This window comes from Giraffa tippelskirchi, chromosome X (assembly GCF_054371585.1).
Source record: "Giraffa tippelskirchi isolate mGirTip1 chromosome X, T2T-mGirTip1v1.2.pri, whole genome shotgun sequence".
NCBI lineage: Eukaryota > Metazoa > Chordata > Mammalia > Artiodactyla > Giraffidae > Giraffa > Giraffa tippelskirchi.
Window position 1 is genome coordinate 281,126 of NC_137289.1, and position 12,465 is coordinate 293,590.

The 12,465-nt window shown below is 49.6% G+C and overlaps 1 protein-coding gene across 4 annotated transcripts in view; it reads right to left on the reverse strand.

The window, feature by feature from the left end:
- Positions 1–1,095: 1,095 nt before the first annotated feature.
- Positions 1,096–12,465, reverse strand: part of MPP1 (MAGUK p55 scaffold protein 1) — a 32,207-nt gene continuing 20,837 nt past the window's right edge. For all 4 annotated transcript variants that reach the window (XM_081563654.1, XM_081563652.1, XM_081563653.1 and 1 more), the window contains 6 exons: positions 11,285–11,391; positions 10,443–10,523; positions 9,682–9,762; positions 8,386–8,588; positions 3,786–3,860; positions 1,096–1,748 (listed from right to left, as the gene is read on the reverse strand). In XM_081563654.1, coding sequence (XP_081419780.1) covers positions 1,572–1,748; positions 3,786–3,860; positions 8,386–8,588; positions 9,682–9,762; positions 10,443–10,523; positions 11,285–11,391 — 724 coding nt within the window. In that variant the 3' untranslated portion in view covers positions 1,096–1,571. The remainder of the gene's footprint in view (positions 1,749–3,785; positions 3,861–8,385; positions 8,589–9,681; positions 9,763–10,442; positions 10,524–11,284; positions 11,392–12,465) is intronic.

A 12,465-nucleotide genomic window follows, 5' to 3' on the forward strand; every position in this document is an offset into this window, starting at 1 on the left:
CCTGTTGGATTTTTCTAATTGTTGATCTACAAGCTGGTAGAAAAACAACAAAAAAATACATGGCAATTAAAAATGTAGAGATCTTTACATCCTAGTGGAAATACGGTGCTTTTCCTGGATGTGTGGTTACCTTTTTTCTCCGACTCTGTGTCTGGTAACGTTTCTCTTGGGGCCTGGCATGGGATCAGCTATGCTGGCGTCTTCACCAAGACACAAGATAACCGAAGAATCTTCCCAAATTCAGTGATCTCCACAATCACAGAAAGGAGAAAGGTTCTCCATGTTTGTGGCAGGCAGGAGGTGGGGGACGAGGGGTCGTTGGGCACCCACAGACACATCTGGGCTCAGACCCCCAAGCCAGGAGCCGCCAAGGCTTGTGCTGACAGCTGGGGAGGTGATCTGGAACCAATAGTATGTGGAGCGGAGTGGGGGGCGCAAATGCAGCAGGGGTCAGGGCCCCGCTCCCAGTGCTGGCTTCTCGTAGCCTCCACTGCCCGGGACCCTGGAGGGACACCTGGGTCCAAGGCTGGCTTTCCCCTGCCCTAGGTGTGCCACAACATAACACCTCCAGAAAGTGCCCACATTGGGTTCCCATCCAGGGTAAGACGCTTGGGTGCCTGCACATGGACACCCTCAGGTGAGTCTTGAGGGCACAGGTGCACCTGGGTTCCTGGGAGCCAACGGAGTTTATTCTAGGGACGTTACCTTCACCCAGGCAGTTGGTCTGGATGTCCAGAATGCAAGAGAAAGCTAAAAGGGAGGAGCTTTCAGGAGGAAAAAAAAAATCTGGTTCCAAAGCAAGTGGAAGCAAAGCAGTTCAGAGCACGCTCCCCACCAGAGCAGAATGGAGAGTCAGTTCCCCTTACACCTTTGCTCCCAGCGTGTCTTTGTACACTGCACACACGTGTTCATGTGTACACACCTGGCCCAGCACGTAGACACCGCCACCTGTGCCCAGAAACCCGGTTGAGCCTGACCTCTAGGCTTATGTTCGTTGCAAGCTTGAGAGAGACTTCAGAACATGGGAGAGGCGTCTCTGCACCCCAGGGGCTTGGGATGTGGGTGGGATCTAGAGAGTTAAAAGGCACAAGCTCATTGGCATCTTAACACAGCAACACCTTTATTGCTTTTGAGGATTTCCCTAGAGCAGACCCATCCTATTGCACAGCTGTTTGATATGGCAGGGTAGAAAGTCACAGTGACAAATGCTCTCTTCAAAGACAAATGCCCGGTGTGACCGAAGGTAAAAAGGGGAGCAGGCTTCAGAGGGCCAGGGGTCCATTGCTCTTCCTCCCTGTGGGCAGCAGCTGTGATCAGCAGCTGCCTTGGCAGAGTGCTCCCGGCCCCCAATTCTGAGGGATCCTTTGGAAATCCTGCTCCATGGAGAAATCAGCCCAGCCCTTCAGAAATGTGAAGAAGACAAGACACCCACCGGCCTCAGGAGGAGGAGAGTTGCAGAGAGCTGGAAGCTGACACAAAGCTAGCAAGCCTGTGGTCTTAAAGAGCAAGGTGGGGTGGACTTCCAAAGGCTGGACAGGGGCCCCTGGTCGCTCCCCTCTATGGTGCAAAGCTTAGTAAACCCAGGAGACAGGCACCCATTGTGGGGAACGGCACGCCTGGTCAAAGGCATCTTGCAATGTCTTCAGGGTTTCCTCAACGCTGTTATTGACCAGCGAGAGGTCAAAATAGTGTGCATACTGGCTGCGGATGGCCTCCGAGTCCTTCTGCAGCTGCTGCAGAGTGTCCGTCTGTGGAGGAGAGAAGGGAGAGGGCCACAGATGGAGCAGGCTGTACGTGCCCTGCCTGGGAGGCCCAGGACAGTTCAAGTGAGGCCTTGATCCCGTGCCCACTGACCAACTTTGAATCATGTGCTGAAAAGCCTAAGGGCTTCCCTGGTGGCTTAGATGGTAAAGAATCTGCCTGCAATGCAGGAGACCCTGCTTCGATCCCTGGATCAGGAAGATCCCCTGGAGAAGGAAATGACAACCCACTCCAGTATTTTTGCCTGGAAAATCCCATGGATGGAGGAGCCCGGTGAGCTAGCTATAGTCCATGGGATCGCAAAGAGTCAGACACAACTGAGTGACTTTCACTTCACTGGGAAAAAAAAAAAAAGCCTAAAACCCTGAAGCCCTTGCTTGAGAGTGTTAAGGGGCTGGGGTGTGGAGAGGTGCTCACTGAAGACGTCTCGGTAGCAATAAACACAAAAGCGAAAGTCAACATGCAATTTGCTAAGTAGTGTCTGACTCTTGGTGACCCCATGGACTACACAGTCCATGGAATTCTCCAGGCCAGAATACTGGAGTGGGTAGCCTTTTCCTTCTCCCAGGGGAAGGGACTCTTCCAGGGGAATCTTCCCAAGCCAGGAATCAAACCCAGGTCTCCCACATTGCAGGTGGATTCTTTACCAGCTGAGCCACCGGGGAAGCCCAATAAACACTAAAAGGCCAAACTGAGACGGTGGGGGGGGGTGCAACTGATACTATAAAGGGCTAATGACCCTCACATAGAGTTCCCAGAAATTAATAAGGCCAGTGATCCAACAAAAATAAGCTCAGGAGCTGACCAGGTAATTCAGAGAAAAACAGATAGACCTGGCCCTCGGGAGTCTTGACAAATGCTTTAGTGCTTCCAGTCAAACACTCAAGTTCAATGAGATTCCACTTCCCCTTCCAGCAGACTCCAAAGATGAAACTGCAGGACATGCTCCTGACGCAGGGGGTCAAGTCCCCTGCCACATCCAAAATTCCTAACACAACCCAGCCTGGAACCTCCCACAGGTATATTTGCAGTGTGAAACAGCATATGCACAGGATCATGGATTGTTGTATTGATGCTATTAGAAGTTTTAAACCTAAATACCCATCAAGAAGGCAGTGAGGGAACTAAAGTGAAGTCGCTCAGCTGTGTCCGACTCTTTGTGACCCCATGGACTGTAGCCCACCAGGCTCCTCCATCCACAGAATTTTCTAGGCAAGAATACTGGAGTAGGTGGCTATTTCCTTCTCCAGGGGACCTTCCTGACCCAAGGATCGAACCTGGGTCTCCCACATTGCAGGCAGACGCTTTACCGTCTGAGCCACCAGGGAATCCCTAGGGAACTAAATAATTCTGCTAAATCCACAAGATGGGAGACCACAGGTACCGAGAAAGGCTCAGGAAGGTCTCTGCAGATGTATTCAGTGAAAAGCAAAGTGTCTGCAGGGGGGTTTGGAGCCCGTCAGCCCTAAGGAGCCGGAAGGCTTCTCTACACGGTCCCCTCTCCCCACAGCATGCCCCCTGTGGGCCTAGGGCCACATATATTCAGAGTCCCTGTCCTCCACATTTGCCCCTCTTAAGCCCACCATCCATCTCTGTGCTTCTGGAACAACGGCCTGGCTAGTGGGTTAACAACTCCCCACTGAAGAGAAACACCAATACTTTGGCCATCTGATGCGAAGAGCTGACTCATTGGAAAAGCCCCTGATGCTGGGAAAGCCTGAAGGCGGGAGGAACAGGGGATGAGATGGTTGGATGGCATCACCGACTCGATGGACAGGAGTTTCGGTGAACTCCGGGAATTGGTGATAGACAGGGAGGCCTGGCATGCTGTGGTTCATGGTGTCGCAAAGAGTTGGACATGACTGAGCAACTGAACTAAACAGACTGGACGCATGTGCTATGTCCTCTTGGCCTCAGGGGCAGAAAGACAGCAGAAGCCAAGACATTGAGCTCTGCCAGCACCCTGCCAACCATCTGTTGGGTCTCCTGCCCCCCCCCCCCCCGCACAGACCCTACATTCCCACCTGAGTGCCTTGGTCCGTGGGTGCGATGAACACAATGAAAGGTGAAAGTTCTGCTGTCCGAACGATCTTCAGGGTCTGCAAAAAAATGGAGTGGAGGGAGGGAGAAGAGGGGAAAAAGAGTCAGCGGTCACAGCAGACCCCTGGCGATCAGCACATTAGGGCCTTGCCGAGCCCAGGTTACGTCCTGGAGCTACCCCATGTCCAAGGTCAGGGGCAGTGGCTGAGAGGAGATATCCCACGTCCAAGGTAAGGAACAGTAGCTGCACTTTGCTGGAGCAGCTGTGAAGAGAAACCCCACGTCCAAGGTAAGAGAAACCAAGTAAGACAGTAGGCACTGAGAGAGGGCATCAGAGGTCAGACAGACTGAAACCACAATCACAGACAACTAGCCAATCTGATCACACGGACCACAGCCTTGTCTAACTCAATAAAACTAAGCCATGCCGTATGGGGCCACCCACGATGGACGGGTCATGGTGGAGAGGTCTGACAGAATGTGGGCCACTGGAGAAGGGCATGGCAAACCATCTCAGTATTCTTGCCTTGAGAACCCCATGAACAGGATGAAAAGGCAAAAAGACACTACAAGATGAACTCCCCAGGTCGGTAGGTGCCCAATATGCTACTGGAGATCAGTGGAGAAATAACTCCAGAAAGAATGAAGGGATGGAGCCAAAGCAAAAACAACACCCAGTTGAGGATGGGACTGGTGATAGACACAAAGTCCGATGCTGTAAAGAGCAATATTGCATAGGAACCTGGAATGTTAGGTCCATGAATCAAGGCAAATTGGAAGTGGTCAAACAGGAGATGGCAAGAGTGAACACTGACATTCTAGGAATTAGCGAACTAAGATGGACTGGAATGGGTGAATTTAACTCAGATGACCATTATATCTACTACTGTGGGCAGGAATCCTTTAGAAGAAATGGAGTAGCCTTCACAGTGAAAAAAAGAGTCTGAAATGCAGTACTTGGATGCAATCTCAAAAACAACAGAATGATCTCTGTTCATTTCCAAGGCAAACCATTCAATATCACGGTAATCCAAGTCTATGCCCTGACCAGTAACGCTGAAGAAGCTGAGGTTGAACAGTTCTATGAAGACCTACAAGACCTTCTAGAACTAACACCCCAAAAAGATGTCCTTTTCATTATAGGGGACTGGAATGCAAAAGTAGGAAGTCAAGAAACACCTGGCGTAACAGGCAAGTTTGGCCTTGGAGTACAGAATGAAGCAGGGCAAAGGCTAATAGAGTTTTGCCACGAGAACGCACTGGTCATAGCAAACACCCTATTCCAACAACACAAGAGAAGACTCTACACGTGGACATCACCAGATGGTCGACACCGAAATCAGATTGATTATATTCTTTGCAGCCAAAGATGGAGAAGCTCTATACAGTCAGCAAAAACAAGACCAGGAGCAGACTGTGGCTCAGATCATGAACTCCTTATTGCCAAATTCAGACTGAAATTGAAGAAAGTGGAGAAAATCACTAGACCATTCAGGTATGACCTAAATCAAATCCCTTATGACTATACAGTGGAAGTGAGAAATAGATTTAAGGGATTAGATCTGATAGACAGAGTGCCTGATGAACTATGGACGGAGGTTCGTGACATTGTACAGGAGACAGGAATCAAGACCATCCTCAAGAAAAAGAAATGCAAAAAAGGGAAATGGATGTCTGAGGAGGCCTTACAAATTGCTGTGAAAAGAAGGGAAGCCAAAAGCAAAGGAGAAAAGGAAAGATATACGCATTTGAATGCAGAGTTCCCAAGAACAGCAAGGAGAGATAAGAAAGCCTTCTTCAGCGACCAATGCAAAGAAATAGAGGAAAACAATAGAATGGGAAAGACTACAGATCTCTTCAAGAAAATTAGAGATACCAAGGGAACATTTCATGCAAAGATAGGCTCAATAAAGGACAGAAATGGTATGGAACTAACAGACGCAGAAGATATTAAGAAGAGGTGGCAAGAATACACAGAAGAACTGTACAAAAAAGATCTTCACGACCCAGATAATCACGATGGTGTGATCACTCACCTACAGCCAGACATCCTGGAATGTGAAGTCAAGTGGGCCTTAGAAAGCATCACTACGCACAAAGCTAGTGGAGGTGATGGAATTCCAGTTAAGCTATTTCAAATCCTGAAAGATGATGCTGTGAACGTGCTGCACTCAATATGCCAGCAAATCTGGAAAACTCAGCAGTGGCCACAGGACTGGAAAGGGTCAGTTTTCATTCCAATCCCAAAGAAAGGCAATGCCAAAGAATGCTCAAACTACCACACAATTGCACTCATCTCACATGCTAGTCAAGTAATGCTCAAAATTCTCCAAGCCAGGCTTCAGCAGTACATGCACTGTGAACTTCCATATGTTCAAGCTGGTTTTAGAAAAGGCAGAGGAACCAGAGATCAAATTGCCAACAACCGATGGATCATCGAAAAACCAGGAGAGCCCGGCAGGAAGTGACAGGCCCCAGAGCGAGCCCCGGAGGCCTGGCGGAGCCGCGGCCAGCCCGCACCCGGAGCGGCGGGAGGGGCGGGGAGCCGCGGCCGCGCCGGGCACCTCCCACCCCGCCCTCGGCGCCCCCGCCCCTCCAGGCCGAGCACGCCCCCCGCCCGGCCCGGCGCCGGCGCCCGGGGACCCCGGCACGTGAGGTGGACGCCCCCCACCCCCTACCCCGGGAGCGCCTGGGTGCGGAGCCAGGCGCGGAGGTCTGGAGTCAGAGCGCCAGCCGTGGGGATCCTGGATCTCTATCATGGAAACGGAGAGTGAGCAGAACTCCAACTCCACCAATGGGAGTTCTGGCTCTGGGGGCAGCTCTCGGCCCCAGATCGCTCAAATGTCACTGTATGAACGGCAGGCCGTGCAGGCTCTGCAGGCACTGCAGCGTCAGCCCAACGCGGCTCAGTATTTCCACCAGTTCATGCTCCAGCAGCAGCTCAGCAATGCCCAGCTGCATAGCCTGGCTGCCGTCCAGCAGCAGCTAAGCCCATGCTGTAATTTACTGATACTACACGCCGCCAGTAGAGAGTCTGGGCCGCAACAAAAGATCCCACATGACGCAACGAGGACTATGAGTACCGCAACTAAGACGGGACCCAGCCAAATATTTTAGAAAATCCATCTCCTTAAAAAAAAAAACAAAAACAAAAACAAATGCAGCTAGTCCAGACGGAGGTATGGGAGAAGATTTTGGATTTCACAGACTGTTTAGTTTGAAAAAGCTCAGTAGTTCGTTTATGTCGGTACATGTTAAAATGAGACGGATCAGCTTGAATAAAGTAAATTTTTAAAGTTAAAAAAAAAAAAAGAAAAACCAGGAGAGTTCCAGAAAAACATCTATTTCTGCTTTATTGACTATGCCAAAGCCTTTGACTGTGTGGATCACAATAAACTGTGGAAAATTCTGAAAGAGATGGGAATACCAGACCATCTGACCTGTCTCTTGAGAAACCTGTATGCAGGTCAGGAAGCAACAGTTAGAACTGGATATGGAACAACAGACTGGTTCCAAATAGGAAAAGAAGTGCGTCAAGGCTGTATATTGTCACCCTGTTTATTTAACTTATATGCAGAGTACATCATGAGAAATGCTGGGCTGGAGGAAGCACAAGCCGGAATCAAGATTGCTGGGAGAAATATCAATAACCTCAGATATGCAGATGACACCACCCTTATGGCAGAAAGCGAAGAAGAACTAAAGAGCCTCTTGATGAAAGTGAAAGAGGAGAGTGAAAAAGTTGGCTTAAAGCTCAACATTCAGAAAACTAAGATCATGGCATCCAGTGCCATCACTTCATGGCAAATAGATGGAGAACCAGTGGAAACAGTGGCTGACTTTATTTTTCTGGGCTCCAAAATCACTGCAGATGGTGATTGCAGCCATGAAATTAAAAGATGTTTACTCCTTGGAAGGAAAGTTCTGACCAACCTAGACAGCATATTAAAAAGCAGAGACATTACTTTGCCGGCAAAGGTCCGTCTAGTCAAGGCTTTGTTGGTCATGTGTGGATGTGAGAGTTGGACGGTGAAGAAAGCTGAGCACCGAAGAATTGATGCTTTTGAACTGTGGTGTTGGGGAAGACTCTTGAGAGACCCTTGGACTGCAAGGATATGCAACCAGTCCATCCTAAAGGAGATCAGTCCTGGATGTTCATGGAAGGACTGATGTTGAAGCTGAAACTTCAATACTTTGGCCACCTGACGCGAAGAGCTGACTCTTTTGAAAAGACCCTGATGCTGGGAAAGATTGAGGGCAGGAGAAGAAGGGGACAACAGAGGATGAGATGGTTGTATGGCATCACCGACTCAATGGACATGAGTTTGAGTAAACTCCGGGAGTTGGTGATGGACAGGGAGGCCTGGCGTGTTGCGGTTCATGGGGTCGCAAAGAGTTGTACGCGACTGAGCGACTGAACTGAACTGAAAGCCCAGGACTCTCTCCAGCACAGCTGGTCTGGCTCTTCCTCCTGGTGACCCCAATGACGGCCTGTGAAGCCGGGGTGCATGCCCTGAAGGTCCCCCCGAGCTGTCCTCTTCAGCACCCCACTCCCATCCGCTCCAGCCTTCCACGCCGACCCACCTGAGGCTCGATATCCAGGATGGCAACCTTGTCCTGCTTGTGAATCTGGTGCACAGTCTCAAACTTGGTGCCGAACATGTTGCCCTGGTAGCTGCCAAACTCCAAGAACTCGTTGGCAGAGATGCTCCGCGTCATCTCCTCCGTGGAGATGAAATGATATTCCTTGCCATCTTCTTCATTCTTCCTGGCTGGCCGTGTTGTATCTGTGCCCCAAGAACCCCAATCAATCTCTGAGCCACTCGGGGCCCCCCTCTGCAGCTCCCGGGGATGTGGACCCTAGCATCGCCACCACCACCCCAGCTGCCTTTAGTGCAGGGGCTTCTGATTCAGGGAATCTTCTAAGGGTTTCCCTGGTGGCTCAGACGGTACAGCGTCTGCCCGTAACGTGAGAGACCTGGGTTCGATCCCTGGGTCAGGAAGATCCCCTGGAGAGGGCAATGGTCACCCACTCCAGGACTCTTGCTTAGAAAATTCCATGGATGGAGGAGCCTGGTGGGCTACAGTTCATGGGGTCGCAAAGATTTGGACACGACTGAGCGACTTCACTTTCTTATTCAGGACCCTCAGGGCCTGACTCGAGAAAACAAAGCAGGCCGGGAACCCTTTTAAACGCTCCAGAGCAAGCGCCCGCCCTCTTGCTGTCACAAAGTTGCCTCTCTCTCCAACACCAAAACCAGGGACACAGAAGCTAGAAATCTTTTCAGAACAGATCTGCAGAGACTTCACAGGTGGTCCAGTGGTTAAGACTCCACCCTCCAATGCAGGCGGAGGCACAGGTTTGAACCCTAGTCAGGAAACTAAGATCCCACATGCTGAGCAGTGTCATGAAAAAATATAAAAATAAATAAATAAAACCGATCTGCAGGCTGGATTTCTGGGAAGTGCACTGAAAGTCTCCCTTCTTTGACCCAAATTTTCCTTACCTTTCACCCACTCTCTCGTACTCAGTTCACGTTCTAAGCTATTGAATGACCCAAAGTGTCACTATGCCTCTTATATAGACAAACAGCACAACTACTTTGTTAGTTGCAGCTACTCTGGGGACAAATTTGTATCTTTCCAAATGATCTTTTCTTTTGATCATCAAACGTTTGGGGGAAAAAATCACAAAGAAGGGACTTCCCTGGCCATCTAGTGGTTAGGGCTCTATGTCTTTGCTGCCAAACTGTGGATTCAGTCCCTGGCCAGGGAGATTGGGATATCCCCAGCTACGTGGCATGGCCAAGAAGGAAAAAAAAAATCACAGAAAGACAGCCCACTATGGAACAATGGCCCTCAGGCCCCTGAGTTACTCACACGGGGCAGGGTATGCGAACTTGTCCGGGTTCTGGCTGAGCAGGGCACTCTTGATGTGGCTGCGGCCCACCCCGCTGGCTCCTGCATGGACAGAAGAGATAGGCATGCAGATCAAGGCTCCTGTTTCTTTCCCCAGAGACAAAGACAGGGCTAGAAAGAGGACTAACACGTAGATTTTCATCTCTCAGAGCCCATTTGCACACAGGAGCTGGCTACCACAGGGCATTTCGGTTTCTTTCTGAAAGCTATTTGCCTTCCTAGACTCCCCTCAAATGAATGCAACAGGTTTTTCCTGCAAGTTTAAACAGAACCTTAATACAGATCCTCTAACCAACTAACGTTTCCCCTCTAGAGACAGGGAGGACTCGCTCGCTTTCAAAGAGTCCTGAAGGCTTTTCTGGAGAACGCAAGCGTAGGCCCAGAGCATCCCTGCTGCTGGCCAGATGGATATACCACCTCAAAGAATTAGTTGCTGAAAACCGTATCAGGTTTACCCTCTCTAGCAACGTGAAGCAAGGTGAGTCCTGGTAAGGACTCAGAAAACTCTTAAATCTGCTCCATATGGAGGCCCAAGACACCCGACTTCTCACTTCCTTTTCTTCCTCACCGCCCTCTACATTTTTTTTGGAGCAACAGAGTAGGGGGAAGCCATGGAGGTAGGTTACATCCTCTAGGCGGGGAGGCAATGGAGGTAGGGTACATCCTGCAGGCAGGGGAACACAAACAGAAATGTAGTATCAAGTAGCAAAGCAAGATGATACCGATAAGAACCAGGGTCTTCCTCTTGAACGCGGGCAGCCGAACCACTTCCTCGTAGGAAACAACATCCAACTGGTCAAAAACTAGAGACAAAGAAAAGCAAGCCAAGTTCATGCCAGAGCTGGGCAAACAGGGCAGGCTAAGATCAGCCAGACAGGCTCGGACACTGGCGGGGACAACTGTGGGCGGGACTGACCCTGGAGGGTGGGCGCCCTTCCTTGGGGTCTATGTCTTGATTTTCCCAATCCCCCTGCTGTTGAAACTCAACACGGCTGTCGGTCAGTTCTTTGCACTCAAATTTTCTGTAAGCTTTTGGCCCCAGCTCTCAGCCCTAGCACCATCATCTCCCCAGTACGGCCTGCACTGGCCCTTGTCTCAGGGATCTGAGTGTCATCCTGACTCTGATCCTGCCACCTCCCACGTCACACAACTGCCCTCTGCGGCTCTGTGGAGACTCCTGAGCTAGCAGGTGCTTTCAGGTCCTGTGATTTGCTCCTGTCTTTCTCAAAAATGCTCCCTGCAGGAAGGAGGCATTTAACAGACGGTAGCTCAGTTCGTGGCTGATTCTTCCTTTCTTATCTACAATCTGCTTGCACCCACAGCAGGTAAAGAACACAATCAGAGTTAGTTCAGGAAAACAGGCTGCTGTCTGGGGCGGCTCGAACCCACTTGGTCATACTGATGTCGGCTGATGTATTGAGAAAGGGCTGGAAGACGGTCAGAGTGGATCCCCGGGGGGAAAGCGTGATGAACAGCCTTCCTCCAACGTGCCCTGACTGTGTGGAGCCGGGGAGAGGGACGTGGTCACAGGAGGCCAGGAGCAGCGGCGCGTCGGGGAGCATACTTGCGCTGTGCTTCGCCAGGTACTTGTCTTTGTACTTCTTCTTTTTGCCAAAGGGGCTGCAGCTCGGGGCCTCGCTCGGAGCAGAATGGGCCCCACTCGCCACTCGCCTGGAGGGAAGAGATGACAGAGGACATCGGTGGCTTCTTGGTGCAAAAGCCCTGGGTCACTTGCCTGTGCAGTCCCTATACACGAAACCCCTAGAACCATCTGCCTCGTGCCCTTTCTCTCAAGGCATTATTTACAACAGCCAAGACATGGAAACAACCTACATGTCCGCCAACAGATGAATGGATAAAGAAGATGTAATGCGTGTGCATGCACACACAGAGGAATATTACTCAGCCATTAATAAAAAGAATGAAACTCTGCCAATTATAATAACATGGATGGACCTAGAGAGTATTAGGCTGAGTGAAAACTCAGACAGAGGAAAACAAAACTCTATGTTATCACTTGTATGTGAAATCTAAAATATAAAACGAATGAATGAATAACGCCAAACGAATGGACTCACAAATATGGAGGACAAACTCGTGGTTACCACTGAGGAAAAGAAAGAGGGTCAATATAGGTGTCGGGGATTCAGAGGTAGCAATACAGAAACTGCTCTGCATAAAATAAGTATAGGGGAATATGGCCGTTATTTTATAACTTTAAATGGAATATAGCGAATCCCCTGGCAGTCCAGTGCTTAGGGCTCTGCACTTTCACTGTCAAGGGTGTGGGCTCAATCCATGCTTGAGCAACTCAGATCCTGAAAGCCACAAGGTGCAACCAGGAGGAAAAAAAAGGAGTATAACATATAAAAAATTACTGTTCTCTATGTTTTCTTGGGGTTTTATACTTTCTAGTCTAACACTTTGGTCTTTAATCCCTTTTCTTTTTGTAAATGGTGTGAAAAAATATTCTAATTTTATTTTGTAAAATAAATGTAGTTGTCCAGTTTTCCTAGCACCACTTATTGAAGACACTGTCTTTCCTCCTTTGCATATTCTTACCTCCTCTGTCATAGGTTAATTGATGTAAGTACATGTGTTTATTTCTGGGCTCTCGGTTCTATTCCATTGATCTCTGTGTCTATTATTATGCCAGTACTATGTTATTTTTTTAACTTTTTATTTTGTATTGGGGTACAGCCAATTAATACTGTTGTGATAGTTTCAGGTGGACAGCAAAGGGAC